General features: G+C 40.5%; 1 protein-coding gene across 1 annotated transcript; it reads left to right on the plus strand.

Annotated features, from left to right (window-relative positions):
- Positions 1 to 1876: 1876 nt before the first annotated feature.
- LOC124880210 (5,6-dihydroxyindole-2-carboxylic acid oxidase-like) lies at positions 1877 to 11954 on the plus strand. The gene is made up of 7 exons (XM_047385166.1): positions 1877 to 2444; positions 6255 to 6577; positions 8309 to 8513; positions 8611 to 8778; positions 8858 to 9037; positions 9115 to 9261; positions 11638 to 11954. The coding sequence occupies exons 1-7, from the start codon at positions 2078 to 2080 to the stop codon at positions 11823 to 11825; spliced, it is 1578 nt and encodes a 525-aa protein (XP_047241122.1). The 5' UTR covers positions 1877 to 2077; the 3' UTR covers positions 11826 to 11954.

An 11954-nucleotide genomic window follows, 5' to 3' on the forward strand; every position in this document is an offset into this window, starting at 1 on the left:
GAATTCCAAAGAATGTTGCTCAAGCAGTGCACCGACAAGGGCACCAGAACAAGATGCTTAACAAGATTTTTATTATTAATATTATTATTAGCCCCCATTTTATGCTCAGCATTAGATGTCTCTCAGCATGTCAAACGTTGAGTATTTTATTAGGATTTTATGAGTTTGACCAGCACAATGTAGCAAATATTTGTAAAGGGAAAGAAAAATGAAATTTTTTATACAAACCTGAAATGTGTGGTATGCATTTTTACTCAGTCCCCTTTAGTTTAATACACCTCAGTAAAATCCAGCACAACCAGCTGTGTGTAGCAAAGGTAGTGATGAAGCTAAAAATCAGGCGTTCCTGGAAGAAAATCAGGTAGAGGCTATAGAAGACTTGGAACTGAGGTGAAGACTCACCTACCAGCAGGACAATCTGACTGAGCTTGAGCTACGTCACTATATATTGTGTCACAATAAATATTTTAGGTTTTTTGGTGTACACAGCTGGTAGAGAGAAACACTATATTGCCAAAAGTATTGGGTCACACCACCAAATCAATGACTTATGTTGTTAGTCACTTCCATGGCTGCAGGTGTATGATATTTGGTGTGGAGAAACCTGACTAGCCTGCGCAGAGTCCTGACCTCAACCTTCTTGAACACCTTTAGGATGACTTAGAGCAGAGGCTGCATTCTGGTTTTCTCAGATGACTATGAACACACTCCTGAAACTTGTGGAAGATGTTTACAGAATAGTTGCTATTGATGGAAATGGTGGGCCCATCAACAAATTGGACCTTATAGATTTTTCAAAGTTAATGTACAAGTAAAAATAGGCAGACAAATACTTTTGGCAATATAGTTTACCTCAAATGATTTGCAGGTGTAATTATAGCAATAAATGGTTCTGCATGTCACACTTCTCTGATTATTATTTACAAAAAATAAATAAATAAAACCTACGCATCATTTTATTTCCACTTCACTATTAAACAGTACTTTGGGTTTGTCTATCACAAACAGATATTAATGGTTGTATTCTGACAAAATGTGCAAAGGAGGTATGAATTAATTATGCAAGATGCTGTAGTCCACGCTGGAGGGACTATGTTTGTCAGCTGGCCTGGGAACTCCTTGGGATTCCCCTGGACAAAGTGGCCCAAGTGGATGGGGAGAGGGAGAGGGAAGTCTGGGTCTCTCTGCTTAGGCTGCTGTTCCCGTGACCCGACCCCGGGTAAGCGGAAGACAATGGATGGATGGCTGGATGGATGGCTCTAGAACTGTGCTATAAGTTTTCATGGAAAAAAATAGCAGATACACAAAACCAAACATGGGTTAAAACTTCAAAATTTAAAGTTTTACAGTATCTGAATAGCTGACAATATAAGCATTTAAAGAATAAATTGAGTTTTGTATTAGAGTGCCTTTTTTTCTTTGTGAATGCCATTCCAGCTTTAATGTCTCACATGCTCTAATGGGGAGGGGAAATTAAAAGAGGGGCTTTAGTGAGACGTCAAATGAGTTCTAACATCATAAAATTGTATATTATAATTCTGGCATTTCTCATTAACGTTTTTTGTATAACATTTGAGGGTGTTTCTTTTTTTTTTTTCAACCTTAAGCATCTACATCTGTAAAACCATTTCTGCTGGTCAGTCTACAGAAAGTAAAAGCCTTTTTCACATTGATGCTGGGATTTCTTTTTTTTTTTTTTTTTCCTTTCTTTTTGGAAGCTGGATTCATCCGATGACTTTTAGAAGAACAATACCGGATCACACCACCTTCCCTTTCCTCCCGAAGGAAATATGATGTTATGTGAGGGAATCACGCGGGAGTCTGAAAATCCTGGTAGTCATGCGCTAATCCGGTATTTAAGGTCAACGCTCCAGTGCTTAGGGGAAAGAAAGAAAAGACGCCTGCATGGGCGCACGAAGAGGGGGAGTTTAATACACTCACTCATATTGGCTTGGGCTCAGGTGTGCTAAAGTAATGAACTTTTATTCTTTAAGTAGAAGTTAGGTCTGTGATTTGCAAGTTTTATAAGGGTGGACATAAAACCCAGGATCAGCCATCCGTAAAATCTGGTAACATCATGTTTTGGAGAATGTGGCTCTACTGTGTTTCTGTGCTGGTGTGCGCAGTGGTGGTGAGCGCCCAGTTCCCCAGAGAGTGCGCAACCCCGGAGGGCCTCAGAAGCGGACAGTGCTGCCCGGCGCCCCCCGCACTCCCCGGGGACCCCTGCGGCTTCGTCGCGGGCCGCGGACAGTGCGTGTCCATCACGGCGGATGTGCGGCCGCACGGACCTCAGTATCCCCACGACGGTCGGGACGATCGGGAACGGTGGCCCGTCCGCTTCTTCAACCGCACCTGCCAGTGCAACGGGAACTTCAGCGGATATAACTGTGCCCGCTGCAGACACGGATGGTCTGGGGCCAACTGTGATCAAAGGGTTTCTGTTGGTGAGTTTTGATTTAAAAAATGTCCAGATAGTTTATTTACATATTTCAGACAAAATTAAACAAAATGACATCCATCTAGTGCCAAAAGTGTCACAATTCAATAAAAAAAATTTTTTAATAATAAATACAGGCTAAATATAATATTATAATTATACTCAAATATATTTGATATAGCAATATGTATAAACGTGAACTTTTAAATATAAAATTAATCAAACAAATAGGTTGTCTACAAGTATCTAAATGCATCACTGATTTATAGAAACAATTAAATGTGTAAATCATTAATTAAAATGTGACTGTATATGTGCATAAAAGCACATATATATAGCAAAAACTATACACATATAGTATTTGCATTTTTGTGCACTGGACGAGCCCCTTTTGTGCAACTCCAACTATACAAAAATGTCCCTGCACCTACAGAATGATGTTGATGGCACAGTCAGTAGAAGGAAACAAGCGCACCCCAACTAAGCCTGTGACCTAGCATTTGCACACTGTCATTCTATTGGCTGATATGGTTGCTAGGAGATGATACGACTTAAATCTGAGAGAGAGTAAAAAGAATTTGCGAGCAGGGAAGAAACTTGAGAGCGCAGTTTTGATCCGAGCAGAGAGCAAGTTTGCGCGCATGGAGGATGAAGCAAGCAGGAGGAGAAATTATCTATGCAAGAAGCATTAGATTAGAGCGCAGAAACAAAGATTTGAGAGAGAACAGAGTATATTTGAAAGAAAGCAGAAGTTTTGAGTGCAAGCATTACTAAGTTTGAGTACAAGCTGAATGAAATCCTGCTCTCAAATTGAAAATATGTGCTAGATTTTTGGCAGTAAATTTCCCCCATTGGAACCCACTTCCCATTGACTAGACAAGCAACTAAGCAATGTTAAGCTCTTTGGAGTGCAAACAGACGCTTGTGTCACCCTATGACAGAATGTCGCCCTGGGCAGTGAGCCACATCACCCATATTAAAAACCACCACCATATATATGTAATTATACCTGTATATATTTTACAGTCCTGTGTTGCAGCACATTGTGAATTTATTTTATCTGTCAGACATACCCATCAAAGTCTGTCAGCAGTGCTTTTACACACAAGTTGACTGGCCTGCTGTTAAACTGCACTGCAGGTTTGACCATTAAAATGTGTCCATTTGATTAGTCAGATTAGACAGTTTAAATTATTTCATGATGCGCCGTAACACTGGAACTTGAAAATAATTTAAACTACTAGCCAGATTTTTCAGTAAAATTCAAATTTTAAAGTTTGTGATGTATAGTACCACACATTATGGGTCCTTCTCAAAATATTAGCATATTGTGATAAAGTTCATTATTTTCCATAATGTCATGATGAAAATTTAACATTCATATATGTTAGATTCATTTCACACTAACTGAAATATTTCAGGTCTTTTATTGTCTTAATACGGATGATTTTGGCATACAGCTCATGAAAACCCAAAATTCCTATCTCACAAAATTAGCATATTTCATCCGACCAATAAAAGAAAAGTGTTTTTAATACAAAAAACGTCAACCTTCAAATAATCATGTACAGTTATGCACTCAATACTTGGTCGGGAATCCTTTTGCAGAAATGACTGCTTCAATGCGGCGTGGCATGGAGGCAATCAGCCTGTGGCACTGCTGAGGTCTTATGGAGGCCCAGGATGCTTCGATAGCGGCCTTTAGCTCATCCAGAGTGTTGGGTCTTGAATCTCTCAACGTTCTCTTCACAATATCCCACAGATTCTCTATGGGGTTCAGGTCAGGAGAGTTGGCAGGCCAATTGAGCACAGTGATACCATGGTCAGTAAACCATTTACCAGTGGTTTTGGCAATGTGAGCAGGTGCCAGGTCGTGCTAAAAAATGAAATCTTCATCTCCATAAAGCTTTTCAGCAGATGGAAGCATGAAGTGCTCCAAAATCTCCTGATAGCTAGCTGCATTGACCCTGCCCTTGATAAAACACAGTGGACCAACACCAGCAGCTGACACGGCACCCCAGACCATCACTGACTGTGGATACTTGACACTGGACTTCTGGCATTTTGGCATTTCCTTCTCCCCAGTCTTCCTCCAGACTCTGGCACCTTAATTTCGGAATGACATGCAGAATTTGCTTTCATCCGAAAAAAGTACTTTGGACCACTGAGCAACAGTCCAGTGCTGCTTCTCTGTAGCCCAGGTCTGGGGAATGCGGCACCTGTAGCCCATTTCCTGCACACGCCTGTGCACGGTGGCTCTGGATGTTTTTACTCCAGACTCAGTCCACTGCTTCCGCAGGTCCCCCAAGGTCTGGAATCGGCCCTTCTCCACAATCTTCCTCAGGGTCCGGTCACCTCTTCTCGTTGTGCAGCGTTTTCTGCCACACTTTTTCCTTCCTACAGACTTCCCACTGAGGTGCCTTGATACAGCACTCTGGGAACAGCCTATTCGTTCAGAAATTTCTTTCTGTGTCTTACCCTCTTGCTTGAGGGTGTCAATAGTGGCCTTCTGGACAGCAGTCAGGTCGGCAGTCTTACCCATGATTGGGGTTTTGAGTGATGAACCAGGCTGGGAGTTTTAAAGGCCTCAGGAATCTTTTGCAGGTGTTTAGAGTTAACTCGTTGATTCAGATGATTAGGTTCATAGCTCGTTTAGAGACCCTTTTAATGATATGCTAATTTTGTGAGATAGGAATTTTGGGTTTTCATGAGCTGTATGCCAAAATCATCTGTATTAAGACAATAAAAGACCTGAAATATTTCAGTTAGTGTGCAATGAATCTAAAATATATGAATGTTAAATTTTCATCATTACATTATGGAAAATAATGAACTTTATCACAATACGCTAATATTTTGAGAAGGACCTGTATAGTCAGTTTCTCTATATGCTTTGTTGTTTTATTAAAAATGATATTTCATAAACATGACATCTATTCTCCCAAAAACAAGCCTCCACATGCCTCTGGTGACATTTCACGGGAAAACTGATCTGATCGTTTTTCTTATATTTGTTTTAATAAAAGGTATCTAGTTTTTATTCTTTTTGAGGTGTATGAGAGAACACTGCATTGATTTTATGAACATTTGTTTGGGTAAGCTTTCCATCTATGGCAGCATCCATCATGAGTTGGACGCCATTTAGAGTCAAATACGCAAGATTGAACCTCTGCAGAAACTGTCAAATGTTGATCATCTAGCTTAATGTTTACTAATGCAAGCTGATCAGCTTTTTCTCTTTTATGCTTCTTGTGATGTCACTGACCCAAATAAACAAAGCAAAATAGGCAGGTTAGTGGGTTACATGATTAATTACTTAGTTGCGTATTCAATAAACCATTGACACATTTTCACGAACACTGAAAAATTGTTTTATTTATTTAATGTGTTTTGTACAGTTTTACTTAAACTTCAACATACATAAATATTAAGTTGATAAATAATTATTCTTATGTATTGTGAAACCTTTGGTGCTTTGTACTAATGCTACAAAAAGTCTAATTGAAAATAAAACAAGCCTAAATTAAACAACAGCCATTGCAGAATATCATTAACTTGTTTTTTTCTACATTTAATCCCAACCTAAATTGTGTTAAATTAAAATGAACTACATTAAAGGTAGACTGGAGAAATGCTAAGGTTTGAAAAGCTCATGGAGAGGAACAATAAATAATTGGGTCATCTGCATCAAATGGAATTTGGAATTTGACAAGACGTTAATTTCAAAACTTACAGCCAATAGGATGTAGTCTGTGTGCCTATTGACATTAACTCTTAAATAAAAAGATTCATTGTCATTTTTTAAATTTCCCTACAGTGAGGAGAAACGTGATGCAGCTCAGCACTGACGAAAAGCGTGCCTTTGTAAATGCACTGGAACAGGCCAAGCGCATCACGCACCCCGACCTGGTGATCGCGACACGCCACTACTCGGACATCTTTGGCCCTGATGGGAACACCGTGGAGTTTGAAAATATCACAATCTACAACTACTTCGTCTGGTCTCATTACTACTCTGTCAGCAAGACATTCCTGGGCGCTGGGCAGGCCAGCTTTGGCGGGGTGGACTTCTCACACGAAGGGCCCGGGTTCCTCACTTGGCACAGGTACCATCTGCTGCAGCTCGAGCAAGATATGCAGGTGAGGAGTTGAAATAAATAAAATATATTAAATGATTACAGTCATACACCACTTGCTTTGGTCCTCTGCTTGTTTGTTTTAGTTAATGCATCTTCATGCATATGTATTAACCAGGAAATCCTAATTGACTTTCCAATGTCATGCCTTAATAAGCGAGCAGTGTTCAAAATCCAATTGTAAACAGTTTATGGGCTTTGGTTCCGTTAAATATGCACATAATCTTTTTCTAGAAACAATAAAATCTTGAGTGAGACTTTTTTTTTTGTTTTTACAAAATACAGTACAGACATTCTTCATAATCCCTTTCTCAAGTATGTTATAGCTGAGACTGAAAAATGAGGCTGGCATGTGGAGCTGAAACCTTGGCAAAGTGCTGGACTCCCACAGAGAAACTCCATCCTTATATCCTGTGCAGTTTGCTGCTTGAGCTCCCTAATTAGGTGCTTTTGTTCAAAGCTGGCAAAACAGAGTTGGAGACGAGAAAAATCTAAATTGGGATACATTGAGGCCCTCTTTTCTGTAAAAAAGCAAGAAAAATAAAGCCTATATTTAGAATATGTGGACGATTGTTCTCTTCTGTCTTAAGCAAAAATATGCCTGGTTCGTCACCACCCTCTTTGATGTGCCTTAAGGTGGTTGTTTGCACTTAAAAGATGAGAGCAGGTTTAGATATCACTTTGCTTTTGAAAAATCTTTATAGTATCTGTAAATTCTTCATATTTGTGTCCTTCTAGATTTCATTGCCTTCAAGTAAAGGGATAGAGGTCCTCAAAATCAGAGATGCACCGATCTGTTTTGTGGCCTATTTCCAGTTTTTCTTATACTCTGACATGCCCAATAAAATGTTAGCCAATTCCAATTTCTCTTTAAGAACCATAATATGTAATATATATCAGAAAACCATTTTACAATTTTTTTAAATAGCTTTCTTGCCATGAGCGGTCACTAATTATCCTTACCAAGAAAAGAGGCTCTGTGAAGAAACAGTAGCTGTAAACAAGGTTCTACTATTATTTTACAACAAATATGATTATAGAACTATCCCTAGTATCTTATATTAGTGATTAGCATGGTTATTAGAACAGCTAGCATTACTAAAACAGCCCGCTCTGTGTGCATTGTTTAGAAACTTCACTAACCTAATTCTGATTTTTGAAAACCTGACATTTCCAAATCCAGGATGCTTTATATTAAAACTCAAAATTAGAAAACAAAGCAACTTGGCTCTGTTCAGCCTTGCTGTTTTCTGCTGAAATCTTGCTCTCACTTTTTCTCTTGCGGCGTAAATGATATGGTAGAGAATGAGTTTCCTTTACACTACTTTTCACATCGCTGTGCTTCCTCTGAATTGACTTTTCACAAGTCATTGATATGGAAAATGTCTAACTTCGAGTTTTCTTAATTCAGTAATAACTTCTATACCAAAGACTGTTGTAAGCTTGACCTGTAGGAGCATATATGTAGTGCATTACCTGACTGGAAAGACTGGATTTTTGAGTTTCCGACTTACAGGTCTCTGTTTTTTTCAGGGCATCTCTATCTAAAGCTGCTTACAAATATCATATATTGCACATTAACTAATTAACTAAAAATCATCACTTTTATCTGTGCATTATGAAATTACTGCTAAATGGGCAATTCAAAGTACATTCATCTTACTCCTAATCTGCTGGTTTGCGGCACAATAACATAAAACCTAATGCAACTTAAGACTCTTTTTCTGTCACGCAGGACATGCTGCAGGATCCCTCCTTCGCCCTGCCCTACTGGAACTTTGCCATCGGTGGGAACACATGTGACATCTGCACAGACGACCTGATGGGAGCCAGGAGCAGCTTTGACATGAATTCCTTGAGCCCTAACTCTGTCTTCTCGCAGTGGAGGGTCGTCTGCGAGAGCGTTGAGGACTATGACACGCTGGGGACCATCTGCAACAGTAGGAGAAGTGTTCATGACCGCACTTATCGTTTAAGAAGAAAACAAAAACTGGGTGAATGATGGCACTAGTGCATTATTTTTCTATTCCCCGTCAGGCACAGAGACCTCTCCCATCAGGAGAAACCCAGCAGGAAACGTCAACAGGCCCATGGTCCAGCGTCTCCCAGAACCCCAGGATGTGGCTGACTGCCTACAAGTTAACACTTTCGACACACCACCTTTCTACTCCACTTCCTCTGAGAGCTTCAGAAACACAGTCGAAGGTAAAATAGATCTCAGCTATTTGTCTTTATTGCATTTACACGCAATGTCACCAGAATGCCTCCCATGTTGTTTTGCTAGGCTACAGCGCCCCCCAGGGGAACTACGACCCCATAGTGAGGAGCCTCCACAACCTTGCTCACTTGTTTCTGAATGGAACGGGAGGACAGACGCACCTGTCACCCAACGACCCCATCTTCGTCCTGCTACACACCTTTACTGACGCTATATTCGATGAATGGCTCAGGAGACACGGTTCAGGTGCCATTGCAACTAATTCTGATTTCCATTTGCTGCATGTTTGATGTTTTCCTCCAACTTGAGTCATTTTCCAACAGATTTAGCTGTGTATCCTGAAGAAAATGCCCCCATTGGTCACAACAGGGGATACAACATGGTACCTTTCTGGCCTCCTGTGACAAATGCTGAGATGTTTGTGACTGCCCCTGGAAATCTGGGTTACTCTTATGAAGCTGAGTGGCCAGGTATGCCAAATCCTTTTTAATTTGTTTTTGCAGTGCCATGCAAAAGTATTAATACGTTTTACGTTTACTTTTTCACTTTTTACCAATTTGTAACCACAAAAGTGTAATTGATTGGGATTTGTGTTAGACCAGCAAAGTCAGATTACATTTTGGCCTACATGCAACAATGTACAGGTCCTTCTCAAAATATTAGCATATTGTGATAAAGTTCATTATTTTCCATAATGTCATGATGAAAATTTAACATTCATATATTTTAGATTCATTGCACACTAACTGAAATATTTCAGGTCTTTTATTTTCTTAATACGGATGATTTTGGCATACAGCTCATGAAAACCCAAAATTCCTATCTCACAAAATTAGCATATCATTAAAAGGGTCTCTAAACGAGCTATGAACCTAATCATCTGAATCAACTAGTTAACTCTAAACACCTGCAAAAGATTCCTGAGGCCTTTAAAACTCCCAGCCTGGTTCATCACTCAAAACCCCAATCATGGGTAAGACTGCCGACCTGACTGCTGTCCAGAAGGCCACTATTGACACCCTCAAGCAAGAGGGTAAGACACAGAAAGAAATTTCTGAACGAATAGGCTGTTCCCAGAGTGCTGTATCAAGGCACCTCAGTGGGAAGTCTGTAGGAAGGAAAAAGTGTGGCAGAAAACGCTGCACAACGAGAAGAGGTGACCGGACCCTGAGGAAGATTGTGGAGAAGGGCCGATTCCAGACCTTGGGGGACCTGCGGAAGCAGTGGACTGAGTCTGGAGTAGAAACATCCAGAGCCACCGTACACAGGCGTGTGCAGGAAATGGGCTACAGGTGCCGCATTCGCCAGGTCAGGCCACTTTTGAACCAGAAACAGCGGCAGAAGCGCCTGACCTGGGCTACAGAGAAGAAGCACTGGACTGTTGCTCAGTGGTCCAAAGTACTTTTTTCGGATGAAAGCAAATTCTGCATGTCATTCGGAAATCAAGGTGCCAGAGTCTGGAGGAAGACTGGGGAGAAGGAAATGCCAAAATGCCAGAAGTCCAGTGTCAAGTACCCACAGTCAGTGATGGTCTGGGGTGCCGTGTCAGCTGCTGGTGTTGGTCCACTGTGTTTTATCAAGGGCAGGGTCAATGCAGCTAGCTATCAGGAGATTTTGGAGCACTTCATGCTTCCATCTGCTGAAAAGCTTCATGGAGATGAAGATTTCATTTTTCAGCATGACCTGGCACCTGCTCACAGTGCCAAAACCACTGGTAAATGGTTTACTGACCATGGTATCACTGTGCTCAATTGGCCTGCTAACTCTCCTGACCTGAACCCCATAGAGAATCTGTGGGATATTGTGAAGAGAACGTTGAGGGACTCAAGACCCAACACTCTGGATGAGCTAAAGGCCGCTATCGAAGCATCCTGGGCCTCCATAAGACCTCAGCAGTGCCACAGGCTGATTGCCTCCATGCCACGCCGCATTGAAGCAGTCATTTCTGCAAAAGGATTCCCGACCAAGTATTGAGTGCATAACTGTACATGATTATTTGAAGGTTGACGTTTTTTGTATTAAAAACACTTTTCTTTTATTGGTCGGATGAAATATGCTAATTTTGTGAGATAGAAATTTTGGGTTTTCATGAGCTATATGCCAAAATCATCCGTATTAAGACAATAAAGGACCTGAAATATTTCAGTTAGTGTGCAATGAATCTAAAATATATGAATGTTAAATTTTCATCATGACATTATGGAAAATAATGAACTTTATCACAATATGCTAATATTTTGAGAAGGACCTGTATGTGCCAGAAAACTGTAGACATCACCTTGAATCAAAATTAAACATGGTGATGGCAGCATCATGCTGTAGGAAGGGTTTACTTTAGTAGTGACAAAAAGATAGAAGGAGCTAAGTACAGGGAACCCTGGAACAAAACCTAAAAATACAGTAAGAGTTACAAGGGAAGACGAATGGAATGGTAGCTCTGGCTACCATTCCGATGTAGCTATAAATTAAGCTATTCTGCAAAAGAGAATGCACAAAAGCTTCAGTATCTAGATGTGCAAAGTTGGTGGAGGCAGCTTTAATTGTAGATTCATCTACAAAGTATATCAATTGGCAGCTGGGTGACATTGGTTTTATTAAGTGCTATCAGAGTAAAGGGGGCTGAATACAAATATAGATGTTTATTTGTAAAGAAAACCCTGAAAAGTATGTTATGTTCCCTTTTATTTGCCTTGCATTTCACAATTATGCACTACAACTTGATGGTCTATTACACAAAATCGAAAAAATCCCAAAAAAATACGTTCAAGTTTTGCATGGCACTGTATATATGCATTGGAGTTCCTTGACATGTTGAAAGTATAAAGCATCTGCCTTTACCCCTCTAGGCACACCTTTCACTATGACCGAAATAATAACCATAGCCTTAGTGGCCGCCCTCGTGATGGTGGCGCTCATCTTTGCAGCCACCACGTGTGCTGTGCGTGCCCGCTCCCACAAGATGGAGGGCCACCAGCCTCTGCTCGGGGATCAGTACCAGCGCTACGACGATGACAAAGGCCAATCTGTAGTCTGATATCACCGCTCCAACACGTGCCTTTTCTCCTGATTTGTCCAGCAACAAAGCAATGTTGTTCTCTGTTCTCCATTAAAAAGAGGAATTGTATCAGATGTAAAGAATATTAAAGTAATCCTTTGTCTTTTA

This window comes from Girardinichthys multiradiatus, chromosome 14 (assembly GCF_021462225.1).
Source record: "Girardinichthys multiradiatus isolate DD_20200921_A chromosome 14, DD_fGirMul_XY1, whole genome shotgun sequence".
Lineage (NCBI taxonomy): Eukaryota > Metazoa > Chordata > Actinopteri > Cyprinodontiformes > Goodeidae > Girardinichthys > Girardinichthys multiradiatus.

What these genes read in the sequence shown, in the direction of transcription:
- LOC124880210 (XM_047385166.1), top strand. Translation starts at nt 2,078, where the DNA reads ATGTTTTGGAGAATGTGGCTCTACTGTGTTTCTGTGCTGGTGTGCGCA. An exon ending in GCTGGGGACCATCTGCAACA is followed by an intron (nt 8,514 to 8,610) that starts GTAGGAGAAGTG and finishes ATTCCCCGTCAG; the next exon opens with GCACAGAGACCTCTCCCATC. An exon ending in CTTCAGAAACACAGTCGAAG is followed by an intron (nt 8,779 to 8,857) that starts GTAAAATAGATC and finishes TTGTTTTGCTAG; the next exon opens with GCTACAGCGCCCCCCAGGGG.